Source organism: Pelodiscus sinensis, chromosome 25 (genome assembly GCF_049634645.1).
Source record: "Pelodiscus sinensis isolate JC-2024 chromosome 25, ASM4963464v1, whole genome shotgun sequence".
Lineage (NCBI taxonomy): Eukaryota > Metazoa > Chordata > Testudines > Trionychidae > Pelodiscus > Pelodiscus sinensis.
In genome coordinates, this window is record NC_134735.1 from 23,501,418 (window position 1) to 23,526,774 (window position 25,357).

General features: G+C 48.4%; 1 protein-coding gene across 2 annotated transcripts in view; it reads right to left on the minus strand.

Annotated features, from left to right (window-relative positions):
• The window catches only part of KDM1A (lysine demethylase 1A), a 140,424-nt gene that overhangs the window by 81,568 nt on the left and 33,499 nt on the right, over positions 1-25,357 (minus strand). Inside the window, exons 3-7 of one of the 2 annotated variants that reach the window (XM_075908908.1) lie at positions 24,438-24,497; positions 18,333-18,466; positions 12,563-12,641; positions 3,173-3,265; positions 1,179-1,285 (exon numbers count right to left, since the gene is read on the minus strand). In XM_075908908.1, coding sequence (XP_075765023.1) covers positions 1,179-1,285; positions 3,173-3,265; positions 12,563-12,641; positions 18,333-18,466; positions 24,438-24,497 — 473 coding nt within the window. The remainder of the gene's footprint in view (positions 1-1,178; positions 1,286-3,172; positions 3,266-12,562; positions 12,642-18,332; positions 18,467-24,437; positions 24,498-25,357) is intronic. The other variant, XM_075908909.1, reaches the window with a different exon arrangement.

Consider the following 25,357-nt stretch of genomic DNA (forward strand, 5'->3'; position numbering starts at 1 on the left):
GATGTCGAATGAGGCTGTGACACAGCCATGTTGTCCAAAAGACTAGTCTTCTGTGTAATTTTGTCACCCTCTTAGAGTGCGGGACGAGCTTCTAACAATGTGAGCACAGACTGACAGAATGGTCTTGCCCTAGGCAACGCAGGCACTGCTCATGCCTCTCTGCTGCTGTAGATTCAGTGATTTGTCGAGCCCTGCCCATAAGGCATTTTCCTACAAAGTCCATCCAGCTGAACATAAGGAGTTAGATGGAAGACTGACTGACTTTAAGGCTGGAAAGGATCATCATGAGCATCTAGTCTAACTGCCTGCACATTAGGTCACAGAACCTCACCCACCAACTTCTGTAACAGTCCTAGTTCCTTTGACTGAGTTACAAAAGTAATTGAATCATGATTTAATGACTTCAAGTTACAGAGAATTTGCCATTTACACTAGTTTAAACATGCAAATAAACTGTGCTCCATATTGCAAAGGAAAGTGAACCTGCCTCTCTATCCCCTCACTGGTCTCTGCCAATCTGGCCTAGCGAAAAATTTCTTCCTGACCCTGAACATGTGAGCAAGACCTTCCAGCCAATCACCTGGCTTATGCCAGACACCCTCACCCCAAACACTATGCTTTCTCTATTATGGAGAAAAACAGGCTGTGGTGCTGCTGTGATATTTGATATAACTGAAGTGTGTTATATTCTGGATGGACTGCTAGGGAGATGAAAGAATGAAAATTAGATCACAAGGCTCACTAATCAAGGAAGCAGATTGTTTTGGATCACATTCTTGCATGGACAACTGCCAAAAGATGCACTCTGAGGCCAAAGAATTCCATCTCAATATTGGTGGAAACATGGAAAGGGCTTTTCTAATGATCTTCTGGACTTCACAAGAGTAATAGAACAGCACTGGTTGCAGCTCCTGGTCAAGAAGTATGATGGCACTACTGCACTTTTAAGAGTCAGGTACACTGAACAAATAAAAAGGAATATTCCTGTTTCTGAGCTGAAGGAAATCCAGCCACCTACCTAGTTGCCCACCTGAATTGGCAATGGTCACAGCCAGAAGTTCCTAGTCCCACTGTATGTTGTTACAGAGCATCCAATCATACCAGTACTTTATCACTTGTAAATATTGGCTAAATAAATTTCATTAGCTAAATTCTCTCTTTGATCAGCAAGTTCATACCCTGGCTTCCAGAAGCGTGACATCCATCCCAAAACTCTGTAACTGGCGAGCTGCAGCCAAGCCAGAGACTCCAGAACCTATAATGATCACCTTGCCAGTCTTCTTCGCTAGAAAAATGAAAGCATAAGTTATTGGCTACACATGTGTAATGGTACAAGCATAGGAGTACAAGTAAATTTCAGTCCTGAAATTAAGGATGGAAGTCTACTTCAAAACATTCTAATAATGCTTCATCACAGCTAATTATTAGAAGGAAAAAATGTATAATTCGTATAATTCTCAATTAAATGTAGTCAGTACTTAGTAGCCAGCAGAAGTTAATGATAAGAAAATGCAGGTAAACCACAATCTAGGTAGAAAACAGCAAAGACCCTAGATTGCATGTTCAGACAGGGTAATGGGGGCCAGCATGGTACCTAACCAGGAGGGACCTCCCTAACAGACATTTCCTCTCTGGGAAAAGAGGCAGTTGCAGGAGGACTGTGCAGCTGAGCAAAGGAATGAGCTCACTTGTCATTCTGAAGGAATGTGTCTTTCCCTGTTTCATGGAGAAAGTTGGAAGCATTGGGCAGGACTGCATTGGGTCAGATGTTTGTTTGAATGTGCAATCTATACACATTCACAGGCATCGGTACAAGATGCAGGCATACAGGGCCACAGAGGTGGCTTAGATTTGAAAGGGAAGTTATTTTTAAATAATGGAGAAGCTGCAATAGTCCTCTTTGAATTGTGTTCCCAAGCAAACTCCTATCACACTCAGATTTGTGAACCTTTGAGGTAGTGTCAGTAGAAGTGAATTAGCATGACATCCCTCGCTTCCACAGGTGAGTCACATTTCATCTGGAAACTACAATTCTCTCAGCTTCCCAAAACCTTGTAAGCAGTCCTGAATTAGGCAGGAAATGGGATGCCCAAAGCAAGGCAATCCAAACAATGACAATGCAACACTGGGGAAACAGAAAAGAACCCCCCCCCCACACACATACCCACCAGTGCAGGATCCTCAAACTAAGGAAAAAGGGTGAATAATTTGAGAGATGATGCATCTTAGGGATGTAAAAGAGTAGTCAAATAATAGACTACCTGATAAACCTACACTTATTGTGTAGTTGAGTGGACTACACACATTTCCCACCTGCCCTTGCTGCCTCTGTATTTGAGACGGCAAAGGTGGTGGTGGGGTGGGGGAAGAGGGTGCAGGAGCCAGTGCTGGGGGGAGCCAGCTTAAAAGCTGATTCTCCCCAGCAGTCTCTGTGGTGTGGTGAGTGGACAAGGGAGGCAGAGTTGCACCGAGGAACCCGGCACGAGTGGGGACTGGGTCCCAACTGCTGTGCTTTGGCCTCTGAAATGTAGCAAGAGCCACCCGCAGCTCTTACTACATTTCAAAAGCAGAGGCACAGTGACTAATCAAAATTTAACATCCATAATGCATACAGGCTTGTTTACTATAATGGCATAGATAGGACCTCGCCTCCCTCCATGACTATATCTTTAAAGGACTCTATTAAAAAAAAAAAGTAGAAAAGCTATATATAACTTCAAAAAACTTTAAAAAAATGTATTGCTCTTGCACAATAATATTAGACTAGTTCCCAGCCACTTCAGTAAGAACTAAGACTACAGCAAGTTGGGAAATTTTAAAACCCAAGTGTTACACAAATGTACAATAAAGTGTGAAATACTTGTGAAATGTGAAACATATTTTAATCCAAAGTAACTCAAATATAGGGTAAGCAGTGCTCATATTGTGGTGACGAATGACAAATATCTACAAATATAATGTTAAACTTGTCAAATAATTCAACTTTGGGCTCAGAAAAAATTGCAAAATTTCAGACCAAAAGAAAAATTGTGGAAGCCAAATCAAGAACACCAAACAGCATAACATTTAAAGCCTTTACTAGTGTTCCAATATCATGGTGCTAAAAATTACGTACATTTTGGGCCCACAGACCACACAAAAAAATTTAATTTAAAATCATTTGTAAACCTACTTGGTAGAGGCTTTACCCTTTTGTAGATACCGAAGTTGATTAGACCATGACGTTCTAGATAGCTGTGCACTCTGTGAACTAGAACAGTGTCACCTACAAAATAAAAGATTAAATAATTATATATTTTAATTATTCGCTATATTAAAATAATCTATAGTCACATTAACTGGCTGGCCCACTGGATTTACACAAACTGAAGAACTAGTTACACTCATGCCCACCTTTAAGAGACTTTGCTATACTCACCCCACCCATGTAAATAAAAACCATTTACTTAGCAAAAGATGAAGAGCAATGCAGATGTTGTGTAGGGCATATAGCACAAGGGAAAGTTATCCAGCACTTGTTTGCTTCTTACTTCTGGAGTACAAAAAAGCTTTAAACAAAGGCCTGAATGACAGATTCAAGCTGTGGATGTATTCAAGAGGGACTTTTAAGCCAAAAAAATTCAATATTTCTAAGAACCTGATATGATTGCTTTGCCATTTAACAACTACTATCTTCTTGTTCTTTTTTCTTTAATATGATCTTTTAATTATAAAGACTAAAGGACTCGCTGGCAGCAGGATATTTTGGGTAAGATTGATCCTACTAACGACCCGGGAATGTGGCTAGTCCTTTGCCCTAAGAATAACATTTTACATATTGAGAAGAGTTTCAAAAATAACTTCTCGCTGTACTGGTCTTAGGTACAGACTGGAGAGCCAGAGAAATGGAATGCAATAAGAGGGATATGTGATTTTTTAAAAGCTTCTTGACATCAGCATGGGGATCAGAAGCACAGTTTGTGATTAGTTGAGGAGTTTTAACCAGCCTTAGGAATACCTGCTCTACTGCCTTTGGCATTTTTAGTGAGGGCTATTTCAGGAACCCACGTCACATCCCCTTCCTGCTTAATGACTTTACTTAATTTGTACGCGAGTAGTAAGCAGAGGGGAGATAGAGGAACAGCGGGAAATGGCATGCTGCTTCTGCTTTTGAAGTGTACAAGAGCCCAATGTTTCGCTGGGGAGCTTCTACATTTCAAAAGCAGAGACCTGGGGCTCCCTGTGGGTCTTCCTTTTGAAATGTACAAGAATGTAAAGAAATGTTTGACTCCCAATTCTTTCAAAAGGTAATTGTGACGGGCCGGAGATGGCCCGCACGGAGGAACGCCAAGGGGGGCTGAGGGAGAAACAGAGCCGCGGTCTGTCTGGCTCCCGGCGCGCGTATGCCGGCGGCAGGCACAGGGGCTGACAGGCCGGGCAGGACAGGAGCGCGCGCCAATGCTGGAGGGGCGGTGCGCCGGTGAGACGTCATCTCCGGCGGGCCATTTAAAAAGGGCCCGCCGGCAGCGCGGAGGGGGCACGCCCTCGGAGGCCGGCTCCCACAGGGTTTGGGGCCGACACGGGGAGACGCCACCCCGGGGAACCCGGATTCCCAGCGAGGACCCCTGCGGCGAGGGGTCGAAGATGCCTACGGCAGCTGACCACTGACGGGACTGGATCCTGTGACGAAGGACGGACTACGCCCTCATTGAGTGACTGAGCCACGGTAGGCTACGGGGACCCCACGGGGAGGCCGACGGGGAGGAAGCAGCCTGGGGCGGGGCCCTTTTGGCGTCCGTGGGTGGACGCGTTTCGGGAAGGAATCCCATGTCCGCCGCACAGGGAGCTAGCTGACCCCTGTGCTTGGGGCCCTGGGCTGGGACCCGGTGGAGAGGGTGGGCCCTGGTCCCCCTCTCCTCCCGCCGTCGTCGGGAGCTGCAGGGCGCACCAGCGCCAACGAGCCGGAACCACTGGCAGAAACCGCGGGGAAGAACCCCGCTTAAAGGGACAGGCAACCTCTGGGTTCGCAGATTCCCCAGACTCGGCTGAGCAGGGTGATCGTGCCCAAAGGCGTTAAATTGGACTAGACTCCGGGACCAACGGGCCGGAGTCCGGCAACAGGGTCTGCCGAACCCCTCGCCCGGGGCAGGAGAATGTGGGTAGGAGACCGACGCGGGTGAGGGTAAGAAGTAGGCCGCGGGGGACGGGGGATAACCCGTTTTAACCCCGGCAGGTACAATGGATCTGAAACAGCTTTTGGACTGGGTGAGCGAGACCCAGAGACAGCAGCAACAGCAGCAAGCGCAAATGCTGCAACAGCTAGCCTCCCAGTTCCAGGACCAGCAAAGACAGCTGGTCCAGGAGCTGGCGGTGCAGCACGAGAAGTGGCTCCAGACCGCGGGCCCTCTGAGTCCCGGTTGGACCGAAGAAGATGACGGGGGAAAACGTTGGGCTCCCTGCCCGTGCGACTGACGAAGATGGGGTCAGAGGATGACCCGGAGGCGTACCTCACAACTTTTGAGATGGTAGCCACGGCCGTGCGGTGGCAGGAGGAACATGGGGCCAGCAATGTGGCCCAATATTTAACTGGCCCCGCACAGATGGCCTACCAGGGCCTGTCTGCCAAAGACGCGCTGCGCTATTTTCCAGTTAAGGATGCGATCCTCGACCAATTGGGGGTCACTCCTGAGACCTACCGCCAGCGCTTTCAGCAGGAACGGTTCCAGCAAGGAGAGCGACCCCGGGCCTTTGCCCAGCGACGCCGGGATTCGGCGTGGAGGTGATTGGAGCCGGAGCAGCGGACGGGGACCCAGGTGGCCAAGGTCATAGTCTTGGAACACTTCATCCATGCCATCCCGCGAGAAACTCAAGGTTGGGTGCGGCGGCACCAGCCCACCACGGTGGCTGAGGCCGTTACCCTCGTAGAGGCCCATCTCACAGCTGAAAGCGGGGATGGGACTAGCTACCGAGAGAAACCGCCGGGTATGCCCGGGAATAAGCCCCTGTCCCGACCGGGGGGGGGGGGGGGGAGGCGCCGGGGAAAAAGGGAGGGGCACAGACAGAAGCCCCCAAAGGACGACGCCCGTTCCTAGCCCCCATCTGGCCCGGGCGGGCGCGGGGAGATCTAGAAGAGGATAATGGGGGGGCAGAGGACAGGACCCAAGAAAGCAGGAAGGGCCCGTCCCGCAACGCCTGTTTTCAGTGCGGCCAAGAGGGCCACTTCAAGAGATTGCCCACTGATGGACTGCACCCTGAGCCAGACCATGCCACCCCAGGTTCTGGAGGAAGCCTGGCTGATGGTCACCCTGTGACTGGAGGGGCGGGTGGTACAGGCAGTGGTGGACTCAGGATCTACCCTCACGCTGGTGAGAGAGGACTTGCTGCAACGGGCCCCTACTACAGGGGAAGTGGTCTGGATGACGTGCATCCACGGGGATGTCAGAGCCTATCCGATGGTATGGGCCCACCTCTCAGACGGGCGACTGGCCAGACGATGGCGGGTGGGCAGAGCACCGGTACTACCCTGCCCTGTGATGCTAGGCCGCGATTGGCCGGGGTTCCGACAGTTGTTCCAGGTGAAGAACCCCCCAGAGAGACGAGCCCCGGGGAGTGGCACGCGCCAGAAGGTGGAAGGGTATGTACACTCCGAAGCCCCAGGGACGGACGGAGGATGGCCACGACCACTGAGGAACCCGGGAGCAGGTTCAACCCCGACGGCCGGATCCGGAGGCCCCGGGGATTTCGTGGCAGAGCAGCAGGAGGACCTCACACTGAAATACACTTGGGAACAAGCTGAGGCCCCCAGCACCGGAGAGGACGCTGTCGGCTGGAAGTGACAAGGACCTTGCTTTTAGGTACACGAGGGACGCCTGTACCGGGTGGTGAGTGGCCCCGAGGGCGAGGGAGATAAACGCCAGTTAGTAGTCCCCCAGGGTATGTCTACACTACAAAGTTAATTCGAACTAACAGATGTTAGTTCGAATTAACTATGATAGGCGCTACACATGCAAACCGTTAGTTCGAACGTAATTAGAACTAGCGGAGCGCTTAATTCGAACTAGGTAAGCCTCATTCCACGAGGACCAACGTCTCGTTCAAATTAAGTAGTTCGAATTAAGGGCTGTGTAGCCACTTAATTCGAACTAGTGGGAGGCTAGCCCTTCCCAGCTTTCCCTGGTGGCCACTCTGGGCACCACCAGAGAAACTCTTCTGCTCCCCTCCCGGCCCCGGAGCCCTTAAAGGGGCACAGTCTGGCTACGGTGCCCGTGCCAGGTGCAAGCCTGCCAGCATCCAGCCAGCAGACCCTGCACCTGGCACAGCACGAACCAGCCACCCGCTGCCACCCAACCCTCCGCCTCTTCCCGGGACCAGGCTGGTGGCTCCCGGGAGCCTGCCCGGGACCGCAAGAGGCGAGCGCCCGCCTGGTCTAGTGCGAACATCATAGACCATCATCCACGACCTCCGCACTAGACACAGGAAAGTGGCCGTCTAGAGCAGGATAGCTGCCAGCCTGGCCACCCAGGTGCAGGTTTGCATGAAAATCAAGGTGGTCCAGTGAGACCCCTGACCCTGAGCCCTGAGCTTAGAACGGCCATATTCGGTCAGACCAAAGGTCCGTCTAGCCCAGTAGCCTGTCTGCCGACAGTGGCCAACACCAGCTACCCCAGAGGGGATGGACCGAAGACAATGACCAAGCCATTTGTCTCATGCCATCCATCTCCAGCTTTCCAAAACAGAGGCCAGGGACACCATTTCTATCCCCTGGCTAATAGCACTCCATGGAACCAGCCTCCATGAATTTATCTAACTTCTCTTTAAACTCTGTTCTAGTCTTCACAGCCTCCTGCAGCAAGGAGTTCCACAGGTTGACTATTTGCTTTGTGAAGAACAACTTTCTGTTAGTTTGAAGCCTGCTACCCATTCATTTGGTGTCCTCTAGTCCCTCTATTATGGGAACTAATGAAGAACTTTTCTTTGTGCACCCTCTCCACACCACTCGTGCTTTTATAGACCTCTATCCTGTCCCCCCTCAGTCTCCTCTTTTCTAAGCTGAAAAGTCTCAGTCTCTTTAGCCTCTCTTCATATGGGACCTGTTCCCAACCCCTGATCATTTTAGTTGCCCTCCCCTCTCCCACCCTCTCTCTTCCCCTCTCCCACCTCCTTTTCCCAGTCTCCCCCAGTTTTGTTCAATAAAGAGAGTTTCTATTTTTGAACACACGTGTCCTTTATTTTGTACATCAGGAAGGGGGGCTAGGGAGGGGTAAGTAGAAGGAGGTGAGGGAGGAATGGGGTACGAGCCCCCGATGGGGGCTCTGCGGGCTCCTCAGGGTGGAAGCTCTCCTGAAGCCCCTCGATTGACCCCCCCCTCCAGATGGCAGCCTGCGGCAAGTGCAGCCGGGCTGATGGCCGAGTGCTGTGATGTGCCAAGTGTGGGCACTCAGGGCACTCCAAGCCAGGACTGCTTTGCAAGCGGGGAACCCCTGAGAACTGTCTGTCCGGGGTGGGGGTCAGGTCCCTTTAAGCACAGCCCTCGGCTAGCCTGAGACAGCAGCTCCACGCTCTAAGTCCTAATCTGGTGCCCTGCCGGCACTGCTTCCGGCCATCCTTAACCTCGGTTCAGGGTCCACTCAGTGTGGACATGCTAGTTCGAATTAGCAAAACGCTAATTCGAACTAGTTTTTAAGTCTAGATGCGCTAATTCGAATTAGCTTAGTTCGAATTAGTGCTGTAGTGTAGACATACCCCCAGAGACGTAGAAGGGAGGTGCTGGAATTAGCCCACGCCAACCCGTGGGCAGGCCACCTGGGGCGGGAAAAGACGCTGGCCCAAGTTATACAACGATTTTATTGGCCTGGGGTCTATCGGGCAGTGCGCAATTTTTGCGCGTCACGCCCCGACTATCAGAAGGTTTCCTCGGCAGGGGTACCTCGGGCCCCCCTGGTTCCCTTGCCAGTGGTTGGGGTGCCCTTTGAAAGGATCGCGCTAGATTTAGTGGGTCCCCTGAAGCCATCTCGGAGAGGGCACCGGTTTATAATGGTAGTGATTAACTATGCTACCCGATACCCCGAGGCCATACCCTTGCGGAACACGCAGGCCCCGACCCTCACAAATGAGTTGTTGGAAATGTTTGCCCGCGTTGGCTTCCCAAAGGCAATCCTGACGGATCAGGGCACTAATGTCACGTCCAGACTACTAAAGGAGTTGTGCGTGCTCCTCAAGATAAAGACATTGCGGACCTCGGTGTACCACCCGCAAACCGACGGGTTGGTCGAGAGGTTTAACCGCACTCTAAAGGACATGCTAAGGCGGGTGGTACAAGATGACCCTCGGGAGTGGGACCATCTGTTACCAGCACTCTTGTTCACGATCCGCGAGGGGCCCCAGGCCTCCACGGAATACTACCCCTTTGAATTGTTGTATGGGCGTCAGCCCCGGGGGATATTAGACATTCTGAAGGAGGATTGGGAGGCGCAGGAGACACGGTGCCAGAGTACGGTCCAGTACGTGTTGCAGCTCCAGGAGAAGCTCCAGCGACTAGGGGGCTACGCGAAGCTGAACCTCTTGAAAGCCCAGACCCGCCAAGCGCACTACTATAACCAAACAGCCCAGATACTCCAGTTCGAGCTCGGAGATCGAGTCCTGCTCCTTCTGCCCACGAAGGAGTCAAAACTCCTGGCCAAGTGACAAGGGCCATACGAGATAGTTCGCAAGGTGGGGGACGTCGACTATGAGGTGCAGCTCTCGGGACACCGGCGAGACACCCAAATATATCACGTTAATCTCCTTAAGAAATGGGTGGCTCGTGAGGGGTTCCTTCTGGCCCCCCAGGCGCAGCCTGAAGACGATCTAGGGCCCTCCCGGGAGGACTGCGTGACAAAGGGCACTGTAGCGGTGGGAGCCGACCTAAGGGAGGATCAACAGCAGCAGGTGGAGGCGCTGCTTGGGAAGTTCCAACACGTTTTGACGGCTGTCCCGGGACAGGCGAAGATAGGAAAGCATCATATCATCACGGAGGCGGGACGAGTCGTCCGAGAACCCCACCGACTCTTGCCGCGGAAGGTATGGGAGATCGTCCGGCAGGAGATCGACCAGATGCTACAGTGGGGAGTTATCGAGGACTCACAGAGCGACTGGCGGAGCCCTATCGTGCTGGTCCCCAAGAGCGATGGCATGACACGATACTGCATTGACTTCCGCCGAGTGAACGCCGTGTCGCAATTTGACGCCTACCCGATGCCCCAAGTGGACGAACTGCTGGAGCGTCTTGGAAGAGCCTGATATATATCCACTCTTGACCTGTCAAAGGGATATTGGCAGATTCCCTTGGAGCCTGCCCATAGGGAGAAGACAGCATTTGCGACGCCCTTTGGGCTCTACCAATTCCGGAGGATGCCATTCGGGCTAAACGGAGCAGCGGCCACCTTCCAACGGGTAATGGACAAGGTATTAGCCCCCCACAACCGGTACGTTGACGAGATTATCCATATTATCCATTTATAGCCTAACCTGGCAGGAACACCTCGCTCTGCGGGAGGCAGTGCTCCAGTCATTGCAGGAGGTGGGCCTGACAGCCAACCCCAAAAAATGCCACATCGCCAGAAGGAAGTGTCGTATCTGGGGTATACAGTGGGCAGAAGCAAGCTGAAACCACTAATGGATAAGGTATGAGCCTTGCGGGATTACCCCAAGCCGACAACAAAATGACAGGTCCGCCAATTTCTGGTTTGACGTGGTGTATCGAGCGGGGGCCAAAAACCAGAATGCTGACTTCAAGGGTATATGAGCCCAGGGAAGAAGTACACGGGTGCACTTTAAGGGGGGGGGGGGGGGGAGGAGGGTGTGTGACGGGCCAGAGACGGCCCGCATGGAGGAACGCCAGGGGGGGCTGAGGGAGGCAGCACCTTCGGCCGCGGCACCCGGCGGCGGGAAGCCGGCGCGCGGCAGATACCAGCCGCAGGAGCTTCCCCCGCGGCTGAGAAACAGAGCCGCTCCTGTCCTGCCCGGGCCGTCAGGCCCTGTGCCTGCCCCTGGGGGACGCGCCTCGACGCTGGAGGAGCGGCGCGCTGGCGAGACGTCATCTCCGGCGGGGCATTTAAAAAGGGCCCACCGGCAGCGCGGAGGGGGCACGTCCTCGGAGGCTGGCTCCCGCAGGCTTTGGGGCTGGACACGGGGAAGACGCCACCCCGGGGAACCCAGATTCACAGCGAGGACCCGCTGCGGCAAGGGGTCAAAGACGCCGTCGTCGGGAGCTGTAGGGCGCACCAGCGCCAATGAGCTGGAGCCACCGGCAGAGACCGCGGGGAAGAACCCCGCTTCAAGGGACAGGCAACCTCTGGGCTCGCAGATCCCCCGGACTCGGCTGAGCGGGGTGATCGCGCCCAAAGGCGTTAAATTGGACTAGACTCCAGGACCAATGGGCCGGAGGCCGGCGACGGGGTACGCCGAACCCCTCTCCCAGGGCAGGAGAGGGTGATCGCACCCCGCGGCGGTCACAGTAATCATTTTTTGAATCCCACTGCTCTTCAACCTCTTCACATATTGAGTTAGGTTTCTGAGCAACCCAGGAATGTTTGTGTTTTGAGGCCACATTTTTTTATATTGCTTGTGCCACAGTGGAGATGCAGAGGCTCAAAAATTTGGGTCAGTACATGTATCTATGATATTTGGAGCTCTAATCAGGCTCAGTGTCTGGAGTAATGATGCATTTGGTGTACATAGTTTCACATTATGACCGATAACCATTCAAGGTAGAAAGGTGTGTATTGCTGCTACTACCAGTAGTGCAACCCTTGACATTTGGAGGAATTTTCTACCTCAGTGACAGTCAGATAAACATTACCGTGAGAGTTGTGTCTAAACTTAACTTTTCTGAAGTTAAGGCTTGCTCTTTCAGATCTGGAACAGGCAGGCTCACGAGTTAATTCAAAACTATGTTATACAGCTAATTGTGTTTACATAGCAAATAAACTGTCTTCAGACTACAGCAAACATAGCTGCAGAAGGGAACTGTTCTAGACCAAGGTAGATGAGGATGCAGCAGTTACAACTAGAAACTGTTGCTAGTAAGATGTCTTAAAGGTTCATAACTTTGCTCTTGGAACATTCTGAACAAGCCCTAAAGGACTACTCTGAGAATACTCCAATGACTGCACATGTTCCACAAGCATCTTTCCACTACAGAAGAAGGATTTTATTTCTTACTTTGGGAATAAAATTCATACAGTGTGGATATATTCTTGTGTAAGATTCACTGGGGCATAACTGGCTAACAATTGAAAACAGCAAACACCATAAAACACAAGGTTCTCTCTGTGAAAAATGATTACTTTTGCTTGGAAATGTTGTTCAGAAAGTTTTTAGAAGTTCTCCCATAACTAGTTTAAACAGATGTCCAACAAATAGTCACCTCAATTTTATATTCAAACACTTAATGGACTCCACTTTGCTAGCTCTAAGAATATTATAGCTCTAAGAACAGTTTAGGACCTGACTGAGGGTCGTCTTGATCTGAAATAGCTTTTTCTTAAAACAAACTGGCAAACAGCAGCAATGAGGTTTCTTTAAAAAAAAAATATCGACTTACTGTTATAAGGTGCTTCTAGTTGTTGAAGAGTTGCCTCGAATGTCAGCTGGATCTTTGGATTGTCCAACCAAAGCTGCAACTATATTTTAAACCAAAACAGTGTGTATTTATGTATGGATAGACAAATACACACACTAAAGATACATCTTTCATGCTGTAACAGTTTCAATTCATAAGAACACAAAAGAATTTACATTTTGTACTGCTGTCACATAAGCAAGAAATAAAAACTATACATAATGTGGACTTATCCTTCTATGATACCTTTCTGATATTCTTTACATATGAATGAATCTGTGCTTTATTTTCCCACAACCATCACAAATAAGATAAAACATAATAACTGATCATATTTATAAGAAAGAATAAGAGAACTAGGTATGTTAAAAATCGGTTAACTGAATAGTCAAGTAACCTCATGAATTCTTATTGGTTAGTTGACTATTTTATAGTCCCCAGGGGTGGGGCTGGCAGCCAGTACACTCCAGCCCAACTCCTGGGGATTCCCCTGTCACTCCAAGCAGGATGCCAGGCGGGAGCTGGTCCGTGAGGAGAGCCAGTTTAAAAACCAGCTCCCCTCGTGGACCAGCTGCCTGTTGCCCTTTGCTGCTTCCTCTGATACCGAGGCAGCAGCGTAGAGTGGCAGCAGACCCTGTCTGGAGTGGGGAGGGGAGGAATGCCTGTAGTCTATAGCATTAACCTATAAGCTTTTGCTTATCGGATAATCGGTTAATTGACTACACTATTACATCACTAATTAGAACATGCATTAAGGTTAGAAAAAGGGCCGTGCCAGAACGCCTGCCTACGCAGCCTTAACTTGGCTTGCTAGTGAGTATGTAGCCATTTATTATGGCATTTCCCAGCTTCTGAGTTCTTTACTTTGCAACACCAACATCATTCCAAGACAGGTGGTGGTGTTCACGGACTCCCTCCTAAGAGGGACTGAATCATCCATCTGCCATCCTGTCCTGCAATCTCGAGAAGTGTGTGCTTACCAGAGCTTGCATTCAGAATGTGACAAAGTCTTCCGAAAGCGATTAAACCCTCGGATCGCTACCCCTTCCCGGTTCTCCATGTAGGAACGAACTATACAGCCAAGAATGACCTTGAGCGGGTCACAGCACATTCTGTATTGCTGGGAAGAAGGATCAAGGAATTTGAAGAGTAAGTGGTGTTATCGTCCATCATTACAATTGAAGGAAGAGGTCCGGATAGGGATCGTCAAATTGAGGAAGTAAATGCATGGTTGCGCAGATAGTATCGGAGAGAGGGCTTTGATTTCTTCGACCATGGGACTCTGTTCCGGGCACAAGGATTGTTAGGAAGAGATGGGATCCACCTAACAAAGAGAGGAAGGAGCATCTTCACGAGCAGGTCTACAATCCTAGTGAGGAGGGCTTTAAACTAACTTCGTTGGGGGACGGTGACCAAAGCTCTGAGGTAAGTGAGGAAGTCAGATACTGGGAACAAACAAGGAGGAACGAGCAACAAAGAAGGACCCCTGATTAAGAAGGAGAAGGCAGGGCAATCAACTGGCTATCTAAGGTGTTTGTACACAAATGCGAGACGCCTGGGAAACAAACAGGAAGAATTAGAAGCCCTGGTCCAGTCAAAGAACTAGGATTTGATTGGAATAATGGACACTTGGTGGGACGACTTGCATGACTGGAGCGCTGTCATGGAAGGGTATAAGCTGTTCAGGAAGAACAGGCAGAGGAGAAAAAGAGGAGGAGTTGCATTGTATGTAAGAGAGCAGTATGATTGCTCAGAGCTCCAGTACTTAGAGGGAGAAAAGACTGATGAGAGCCTGCGTGTTAAATTTAGAGGTGGCAACAACAGGAATGGTGTTGTGGTAGGCAACCAGATTGGCTTACCAGGGACATCATTGGTGAGCTTAAACACAAGACGGAAGCTTACAAGTGGAAACTTGGACAGATGACTAGGGAGGAGTATAAATTTATTGCTCAAGAATGCAGGGGAGTTATCAGGAAGACAAAAGCGCAATTGGGATTGCAGCTGGAAAGGAATGTGAAGGGCAACAAGAAAGGTTTCTACAGGCATGTTAGCAATAAGAGGGTGATCAGAGAGGGTGTGGGGCCCTTACTGGAGATGGGAGGTAACCTAGTGACGGATGATGTGGGAAAAGCTGAAGTACTCAATGCTTTCTTTGCCTCTGTCTTCACGGACAAGGTCAGCTCTCAGACTAATGCACTAGGCAATGCAGTATGGGAAAGAGGTGGACAGCCCTTAGTGGGGAAAGAACAAATTAGGTACTATTTAGAAAAGCTAAACAAACAAATCTATGGGCCCAGATTTAATGCATCCGAGAGTACTGAAGGAGTTGGCAAATGTCATTGTGGAGCCTTTGGCCATTATCTCTGAAAACTCATGAAGATCGGGAGAGATCCCGGATGACTGGAAAAAGGCAAATGTAGTGCCCATCTTTAAAAAAGGGAAGGACAATTAAGGCAATTACAGACCAATAAACTCTACCTCAGTCCCCAGAAAATTCATGGAAGGGACAGAAGAATCCCAAGCATTGTTACAGGCTTGGGATCAACTGGCTAAGTAGCAGTTATGCCAAAAAGGACCTGGGGGTTACAGTGGATGAGAAGCTGGATATGAGTCAACAGTGTGTCCTTGTAGCCAAGAAGGTGAATGGTATATTAGGGTGCATTAGAAGGAGCATTGCCAGCAGATCCAGAGAAATGATTATTCCCCTTTATTCGGCTCTGGCGAGGCCACACCTGGAATATTGTTTACAATTCTGGGTCCTTCACTATAGAAAGGGTTTTGGATGCATTGGCAAGGGTCCAGCAGAGGATAACCAAAATGATTAGGGGGCTGGAGCGCATGACCTATGAGGAGAGACTGAGGGATTTGGGTTTGTTTAGTCTGCAGAATAGAGAAGTGAGGGGAGATTTGATAGCAGCCTTCAACTTCCTGAAGGGAGGTTCCAAAGAGGATGGAGAGAGGCTGTTCACAGTAGTCATGGATGGCAGAAAAAGGAGCAATGGTCTCAAGTTACAGTGGGAGAGGTCTAGATTAGTTTTTCCTAATATCCATTTCACTGGAAGGGTGGTGAAGTACTGGAATTGATTACCTAGGGAGCTGGTCCAATCTCCATCCCTAGAGGTTTTTAAGTCTCGAGTTGACAGAGCTCTAGCTGTATTGACTTAGTTGGGATTGGTCCTGCCTTGGGCAGGGGGCTGGACTTGACCTCCTGAGGTCTCTTCCAGTTCTATCAAGGGCTGAAGCTAGGAATATAAAAAGAGTACTCGAGTCGGCTCCTTGCACTTCCTCCCACCCCTTGTTCCTACCACCCCTGTGGCAGAAAGTGGGGAGAGCAGAAGTTGGTGTGAGGAGCAGGGGATGAGGTGGAAGAGAGGCACAGCGGCGCTCTTTTAAATGCAGTAAGAGCCATAGCTCTTATTGCATTAAAAGGCAGAGGTGCAGCAGGGGTAGCAAGCGCCCTCCCCCCTTCTAGACTAATTGAGTAGTCGATGGAAATTCCGTGGACTACTCGATTAGCTGATTAACCGAAAGTTAACATTCCTGGCTGTAGCTGGCCTCTGGAGCAGCCCCGACAATCACAACAGACTCCGAAACACACAGCCAGGACCCTGGGTGCTGCTGCCACTGAGCTGGCTGACTCAGGCCCCTGCTGCCAGAGCAAACGATGTGGGCAGGCAAAGAATTGTTTTTGCATGGCTGCGCAGGCACACCCCTTAGCAGGAACTATGCCCCCTAGTATTTGCTTCTTTTAAAAGAAGATTACAGATGCAAAGCCAAGCACTCAAAATGCCATTATCCTCTTTATTATGCAAATACTGAGCTGGGTGAGTAAGCTTTAAAAGCCAGAGGCAGGGTGACCAGGGGAGAGAAGCAGACAGGGGGGTTTAAGAGGGAGTTTGACAGAGGGAGGCCTACTATGGTCAAGACCACCTGCAACACCTGTGCCAGCACTGCTTCTGTCTCCTCCACCTGTGCCTATAGACAGAGCACCTGACCCCGAATGCCTCTACCCAGATCCTGGTGTGGTTTTGCAGGGCTTGTGGCTTGCAATTCCCACTTACTGAAATCCAGGCTGGGGGGACCCATCCAATGTGAAAGGTGCCTGCTGGTTGAATCTCTCAGGCAGCAGGTGGGAGAGCTAAAGGAGGAGGTGGCTTGGCTGAGGAGCATCCGAATCCATGGGCAATTCCTGGACAGTATTCATGTGGAGACAGCGGAGGTAGCTGTCCCACTGCACAAGACTGCTGACCACCACTGGTGGAGGAGGAGATGGTCTGACCTAATATGGCCATTCTTATGTTCTTATATGTGGAACAGGGATGTGGACAAGCCCCCATGAGAGACTGTGTCCTGGACCTCTCAGGGGGCTACGGACAGTACTAACCCCCCCCCCCCCAAATGAGGTGGTGGTTCTCATTTCCCCCCCTTGCACACGGCAAGGTGGTGCTGTATGAGCACAAGGGTCCTGCTGGGCAGCACCTTGCTGAAGTGCATGGCCCAAAGAGTCCTCAGAGGCCAGGTTAGAGCGGGACACACCCTGCAGCAGCATGCACAAGGCAGGTAGGTCCCCATCACAGCAGGCACAGCATGGGGGTAGTGCAGGTTCACCAGCTCCTTGCTCGAGAATCCCATCTCCAGGTCGACTCCCAGTGACTGGGGAGTGGGAGACACGACAAGAGGCTCACGGCGGCTGCAGACTCAGAGCACAAAGAACAAGGTGGGACAGGCAGTCTCGCCTGAGGTGCGGGGACATGGATAAGCCCCCCATGAGAGCCCACTGCATCCGTCTGTAGTGTAGAAAGGTGGGAGTGGGGGCTGAGCTTGAGCCGCGGATGGCTGCACTTTGAGAACCAGTGGTTTAAGCGACTGCCTAGAATCCAGAGCAGCATTCCCATCCCAAGCTCATGATCTGAGTCTCCTTGTCTTCCTCCTCCTCCCCCTCAGCTCCCAGTGCCTCGGCTTCCCCATTTTTACACATGGGGATAAAACGACAAAAGTCTACATAAAGTGCTGAGAGATATGAAGATTAAAAGCACTGTCCTAATCGATCCCCATCCTCCCAGTTTCTCTCCCTTTTCAGACCAAGTCTCACCAGACTTCTCACCAGACTTGTGTCAGTCACCTGTATTCATGGCAGGGCCAACCATCTAGCCCAGAAGTGGGGAACCTCTGGCCCCTGATTTGTCTGGATCCAGCTCGAGGCTCCCCCCAAGCATTAGGGGGACTGGTGCTCCAGGCCCTCACCTTCCCCTCCATCCACTAGCCTGTGCCCTCTTAGGCTTTGGCGTGCAATGGGAATGTAGATATTCTCTCTCTCTCTCTCCCCTCCCCCCCAACTGATTTTTCTATAGGTCAGCAGACCCCCAACCCAAATCAAGGTTCCCCAGCCCTGATCTAGATGAACTCCAATATGTTTTTGGCCCAACTCTTGGACAAAAGGAAACTAGTTCAAAAGTTATGATCAAGAAGGAGAATCTTATATGATACTTCTGTTTGTAATCTTAAGAGTGTGCATAGAATCCAATGAAGAGGTCCAACATCAATGCAGATTTCCCTCTACTGCCCTATACGAATGCCTCAATCCAGAACTGGATAAGAAACTAACTGCATTGATTTTGTGAAAGGTTTCTGAAACAGAACAGCTCAGAGATCATCAATCACAAGAAGAAATTGCAATCCAGATGTTCTTGGCAAATTATTAAAGATGTAAGGAAATGTTCCCAGAAATGTTCCTAAATACTTAAGAACTTACTGTGCGATTCCTGATGTACAGAAACACTTTCTGAGTTTGCTGCGGGCCACTGATGATGTCTGGAAAACACGCAGCTTCTTGAGAGGTCATACGATCATGTGGAAGTCTACTCTGGAAAGCTGCGCCCTCCACACCTACAAAAAAAAGGTGAATCTAACAAGTACTCCAAAAGCAACTGATATGTTAGTATTTTTATTAGAAAGCTCCAACCTCATGGTCAAAACACCTACAATATTCATATATAATGATTGGTTCTGTCTTACATTTTCACCAGCTTCTTTTATCTATTTCTGCAAGTCAGATCAATCTCAGACAGTGCTTTGAGTTAGAGAGCAAAATTGGTCATCAGGCGAGCACTACCACAAAAGAACATAGAATTTGGAAAATTAGCATCAAGTACATGTGAGAAGATAGAAAGACATGTAAAGAAAACTAAACTGTTAATCAGTAAGAAATAACAGGTTTAGATCTCTCACCTTCCCAAAGCTCTACAAATCTTCAGGACACCCCTATTAAGCCAGGGTACATCTACACTATAGAGGAAGATTGAAGCTGCCACTGTCAATCTTCGAGGGTTCAAATTTGTGGTCCAGTTAAGACAGTTAATTCAAACTAAGAGGGGAACTCTGGTCGATGCCGGTAACCCTGCTTTCACAAGGAATAAGGGAAGTAAAAGGAAGAGAATTCTTCCTTCGACTTCCTGCAGTGTAGACCATGCCAAAAGCTGAGTTAAGCTACTTTGACTTCAACTACACAATTAACGTGGCTGAAGCTGCGTATTTAATTCAACGGTGTCTTGTAGTGTACATGTACCCAGAGTGCTGTAAACTAGGGATGTTAAATTTAGTTTAGATCGACAAGTCGATTAGTTGACAAGTGGGGGAGCCGCAGTGGGGACTCTGCTGCAACTCTGCCTTTTAAATGTGTTAAGGGCCGACAGGTTCTTAATACATTTAAACGGCTAAAGTGCAGCAGGAGGGATCCAGCATGAACTGGGACAGCTGATTCCTGACTCGTGACAGGTCCCCTCTAAAAGGCATCAGCCTTTTAAATGTCAGCTTGCACTGGGTCCCTCCGGCTGCACTTTAGCCTTTTAAATGTATTAAGAGCTGACAGGCTTTTAATACATTTAAAAAGCAGAGGTACTGCTTCTGGGACTGGGCGGAAGCTGGGAATCAGTCCCTGCTACCCCCCTGCAGAAACAGTGCTGGGGGGAACTGGCTTTTAAGCTAGCTCCCTCCAGCACTGGCTCCTGCTCTCCCTCCCCCCCACACCACCTCTGATCGAGGCAGCAGGGGGAAGGAGCAACTAGTCACCTACAATCCTACTGTAAACCACAAAGAGGAAAGCATTTAGTTTCCTTCTATCTGCTACTTAGCTTCCAAAGATGCATCTAGATTAGCCAACTCAAACACTGGCTTCTTTTCCTAAACCTAGAGAAATTCCACACAGTTCATCCCTTGCAGTGGTTCTCAACCTACAGGCAGTCCCCGACTTACGCGGATCCGACTTATGTCGGATCCGCACTTACGAACGGGGCTCTCTCACCCCGGAGGTCGGGGCGAGAAAGCCCCGTTCGTAAGCTGCTCCGGTGCCCCTGGTCTGCTGGAGACCGTCTCCAGCAGACCAGGGGCACCGGGCGGGTTCCGGCGCTTCTGAGGCTTTGCCAGAGCAAAGCCTCAGAGGCGCGGCACCCCGCTGCCGCTGCGGCTCTGCTCCCCGTGTCCCTGGTCTGCTGGGGGGGGGGGGGGGGGGGCGCAGCTAGTGTTCTCCCCCCCCCCCCGCAGACCAGGCTTTTGTTTTGGACTCTGGGGCAGAGCAGCTGGGGCGCTGCTGATTGGTCCTGCAGCGCCGCTCTGGGCACTACTGGACCAACCCGGCAGCACCCCAGCTGCTCTGCCCCAGGTCCTGATTCAGCCGCTGCTGGTCAGTTTCAGCAGCGGCTGAATCAGGACGCCTGGGGCAGAGCAGATGGGGTGCTGCTGGGTTGGTCCAGTAGCACTGAGGAGCGGCGCAACTGGAGCAACCCAGCAGCACCCCAGCTGCTCTGCCCCAGGCGTCCCCAAGTCAGCTTCTGCTGAAACTGACCAGCGCTGACTACAGGAAGCCCCAGGCAGAGTTGCTCTGCCCCGGGCTTCCTGGAATCAGCTGCTGATCAGTTTCAGCAGCAGCTGACTTGGGGACGCCTGGGGTTCTTAAGTTGATTCTGTATGTAAGTCAGAACTGGCGGTCAGTTTCAGCAGTGTCTGAATCTGGACGCCAGTTCCGACTTACATACAGATTCAACTTAAGAACAAACCTACAGTCCCTATCTTGTACGTAACCCGGGGACTGCCTGTATTTACCATTGTGGACGGCATCCAATACTATATCCATATGGCCCTGAGGATGTCAAATAGACTACAGCGATGTGTTGATTTGGCCACAAGCAGCCCACAGGCCAGAGTCTGAGAACCACTTAGCCTAACCAACATAGCCATAATGCGTACAGCAGTGGTATGTAGGCCCACGCAAGAGACTGCTATATTTTTCTGAGTGAAATAAAGGAAAGCAATTTTATTCCTGGGCAACATAATACTTAAACTCTACTGCTCGACAAACTAGATGCTGTTTCTTAATATGCAAAGATGGCATCCAATTAAGGCACCTGAATATTTAACATTCTTGAAACAAATAGAAGTCACAGGCTAAAGAATACTACAAGAATATCATCATCTAGACTGTATTCCTTAAGTTACAGTGGAACACAAAAACTAGCTAAACACAAGTCACAAAAAATGCACAAAATCAGACATCTGTGCATAAAAGGACATTTGACAGGCACAAAAAGGGAGGACAAAAGTACATTGAGAGGGAAATGTCCATGAGGTTAATTTTAAAATACCAGGTAACCTAGGAAGGTTAAAAATATAAGCAGAAAATCAAGTTAAATGGCGATAAAACAAGCTATAGTACAATATCCAAAGAAAAATGCCAACACACAGATAATGAAATAAGCGTGAGGCAATCAATAGTGATGCTGGGATTGTTCAAGAGATGGTAGTAGGCATCAAATTAGATAGGACCTTGTCGGGTGTTGTGGAAACAAAAATATGAATGATTTTAGGCTTGATGGGCACCATGTTATAGAATGGTGAGGTGGGAGGGAAGGAAATTATGCAGGTCTGGTGAAACTGTTCTGAGCATTTTTATACCATAAAGAGGAAGACAAACTTGAATGAACTTACAGATAATTATTATGGGTCTGAAGAGTGATTTATGAGAAAAGATTAAAAAAAGAGCTCACTAAGAGTGAAGACAACTGACTGCAATTATTTGTGGGATCAAAACACCATGGAAGCAGATAACTTTGTGGCACAGGGACCCAGGAGATTATTTAGTAATATAAACTGAAACTAAGTGGAAAAACTAGGTTGAATATCAAGTAAGGTCTATTGACAGCAATATCTATTAGGCTATTAAAAAAAGTATTCTACTGTAGAGAGTAGAAAATCTATTCCTCGGATAATAAGTTTTCACTAGTCCTGGGAACGATTTATGCTATAGCGATTTTCCATCCTCCTATAAATCTGATATTTACTCTGCAAGAATATGCATTCAGTAAAAAGTACCCTACATATTCTGTCAAGGGAATCAGTCTGAAACTATCCATTACCCTCTAATACCATTAGCGGAACTGACTGACTACCAGAGATTAAGTATTCACATCACCAATATCAATGAGAAAAAGTTGGCTCTTAAACTGCACGAATACCAAACTTGTAAAAACTGCTTTACAAGTTTTTACTGGAAACAAAGAGGCTAACCAGAGATTTTTTTCTGAAAGAACACCCCATCAATGTTTAATTAATGGAGTTTGCCAATCTCCTAGAACTGGAAGGGACCTTGAAAGGTCATCAAGTCCAGTCCCCTGCCTTCACAGCAGGACCAAGTACCACCCCTGACAAATTTTTGCCCCAAATCCCTAAATGGCCTCTTCAAGGACTGAACTCACAACCCTGGGTTTAGCAGGCCAATGCTCAAACCACTGAGCTATCCCCCCCCAAACTACTATTGCAAAACTCCAAATAAAACCTTTGGAAGGACTCAAGAGCTACGTCGAGACTACATCCCTTTTTCGGAAAAGGGATGTAAACTAGACGTATCGCAATTGCTAATGAAGCGGGGATTTAAATCTCCCGTGCTTCATTAGCATAAAAATGGCTGCCTTATAAGGGATCTTTCGGAAAAGGCTTTATTTTCCGAAAGATCAGCGTCTAGACTGGCGCTTCTCTCTGGCAAAGCTCCGTGCCGAAAAAAAAGCAGCAGCCATTTTTATGCTAATGAAGCACGGGAGATTTAAATCCCCACTTCATTAGCAATTGCGATACGTCTAATTTACATCCCTTTTCCGAAAAAGGGATGTAGTCTAGACGTAGACAAGATACATAAACCTAATCCCTTTCCACTCAGTATGGCATAGTCAGCAGAGTTTGTGTTTCAGCAGAGTTTTAAAAAACAAAGCTCCTGCAGCTATAAAGAACCTTAAAAAGAAAACTTTCAGCTCCCACAAAAGGATTTAAAGGGATGGTCCAAGCAGCCTTCCTCCCCTGCCCCACCGCCAAAGTCAGGCTCACATCTCATGAGACTACAGGCTTTAAATTACAGGTCACAGAAACAAGCTGCTTTTGCTGACATTTCATAATTAAAGGCTGAGCAGAAACATTTACTTCTCTTATTTGAAGAAGGAGACCAGGACATCAGAAGAGAATATTTTAATATGGCTCACCAACAAAAAGAGCTCACAATCAAATAAACTTTTAGTGGATTCCTTGCAATTGAGTTGACTACTCTGACACAAACCATGGTTTATGAAAGAAATCTCAAAGAAGAATGGAAAGATCTCATCCTGGGGGATTCACACTCATTTGTCTTGCATAAAAAACTGTCAATTGTTCCACCACAGATTTTACTCTTTTACAAACACAAGAGATTTACTACTTCATGGCTATAGTACCAACCATTATGAACATTTAACCCAACCCGTACTTTTGTATACTACTACTTCATAAGACACATCCCTTAAGAATTTTATTAACTAATGTTCCATTAAAAAAGAAAAAACAAATCTCACTTGGACATTTTCAGATAAAAACTCCTCAGTTCTCTGAAAGCAACACATTTTGCTCCCTTGACAATTTCCAGGAATTAGTAATAATCCACCAAAGTGGGTAAAGCATACTCTCACAAGAAACAGTTTGATATTCATTTAACATGCATAATTTGCAAACATGTAGAGTCAAAAAAGTCAGAGGGGACACTGCTCCCCCACTAAGTCTAAAATATTTAAAAAAGGATTGTGCGCGCGCGCTGGTACCAAGTCCAAAATGTAACCAGGATAGAATAAAGATAAACCCCAGAGATATCTTGAATTTTGTATCTGATGCAAAGAGGTTTACTTCACAGACCAGAACAGGTCTTAGAACTCATAGCTACATTGATTAAAACCCCATGCCTCATTTCTCAGATGGCACAGGCATATAGTGAGATGGTTTGAGGAAGATGAACATTTTGATAGCATTCTGGAAGTACTTGAAGAAAACAATTGGTGAGGATTATAAGCTAAACGCATATGCCTTATATCAATATGTGGGATCAAAGCGTGGCTGTAATTCATGAGCCAGTCTATTAAAAAGCAGACTAATCTACCCCACAGGTAAATCTTCTGTGCTTAATACCGGGACATTTATCTATGGGCTTCTTCAAGTGTACTGGAAAAGGGCCTGGTATGCTGAAGCCTGGCACTCAGTGCCATTCTACTGGGTAAAAGCTAGCTACGCAGGGACTACCCTTTCCCATGTTTGGTCTCCTCTGAGCATGGAGAGGAGTGGAGGGATGAGAGATCGGCCTGAGGGATTTCAGTATAGTTTTACTTTCCATTTCCTTAGTCACTATAGCCTTCAACTGCAATCAGAAGAGATTCCTCCCTTTTTCCAAAAGGTGAGTAAATGTCTCCTGTACTTCTTGCTAAGGTCTGGACACCCACACCCATGCGCACTTGCAAGCATCAATCCCTCATTTGGCGGCTCTTGCTACTAAATGGCAAGCATCAAACGCCACCCTCACCTGATGCTTGGCCGTCTCCATACCCTCCAGAATTGTCGTCTTGAAGTCCTCCTGCTTGCCCTGTGGAAGGAAAGAGGAGAACTCAGGGACCTTACTCCATAAATTAAAATCATATTTGGACATAAAGGCCTGGCAGTTGGTGATTTAAGTATTAAACTTCACTAACTAACTAAACACATTTTCTTCTAAAGTTTTGTTTTTGTTATTGGAACCCTTTAAATTACTCTTGCGGGAAAGGTAGAAGCACACGGTATGTAGTATTCTTGGTGGCTCAATAATTATGATCAGCTTTTATTAATAGCTGAGAGTGGAATAGCAAGATTACACTTAGTATCAATATGAAGACTGGTTGGATGGGTATACTGACAACCTAGGGATCTGAAGCTGCAAGAATTTGATAAATTTGCCCAGAATATTCCTGCATTTGCTACCTGAAGTGGAACAGAGTAAATCATTCTGAAAAGCATCTGTTATTTTCAAGAGAGCCTTTTCCTTCTCTTCCATACATTTTCCTTGAAGCTGGAAGCATGAACCATGCAAGGTTCAGGACAACAATATGTGCTTCAATCCCTGTGGTAAACCTACATTCTATTAGAATGCTAAAACAACCCTAGAAGTGGAGGTGGGTCAACAGTATTGACCCACTGATGACTGGTTTGGGCAGCTATACTCTTGGGTACACTATAAAGGTATTAAATACTTTGAACTTTTACTATATCCAGAGCTGGGCACATAAAGAAATGCAAAGTACCCAGCTGAATGGTCTGAAGAGACCTTGAAGTTCTCTCACCTTACATAAAAGTCCTGCCTGAATGAAAATACTAATTGGAAAATGAGTAATTTTAGGAATAGGGTAAGTGTCTGCAATGCCTATGGGAGCAAGCTTTTAGGCCCCTCTCTCATGGCTCACTAACTTCTAC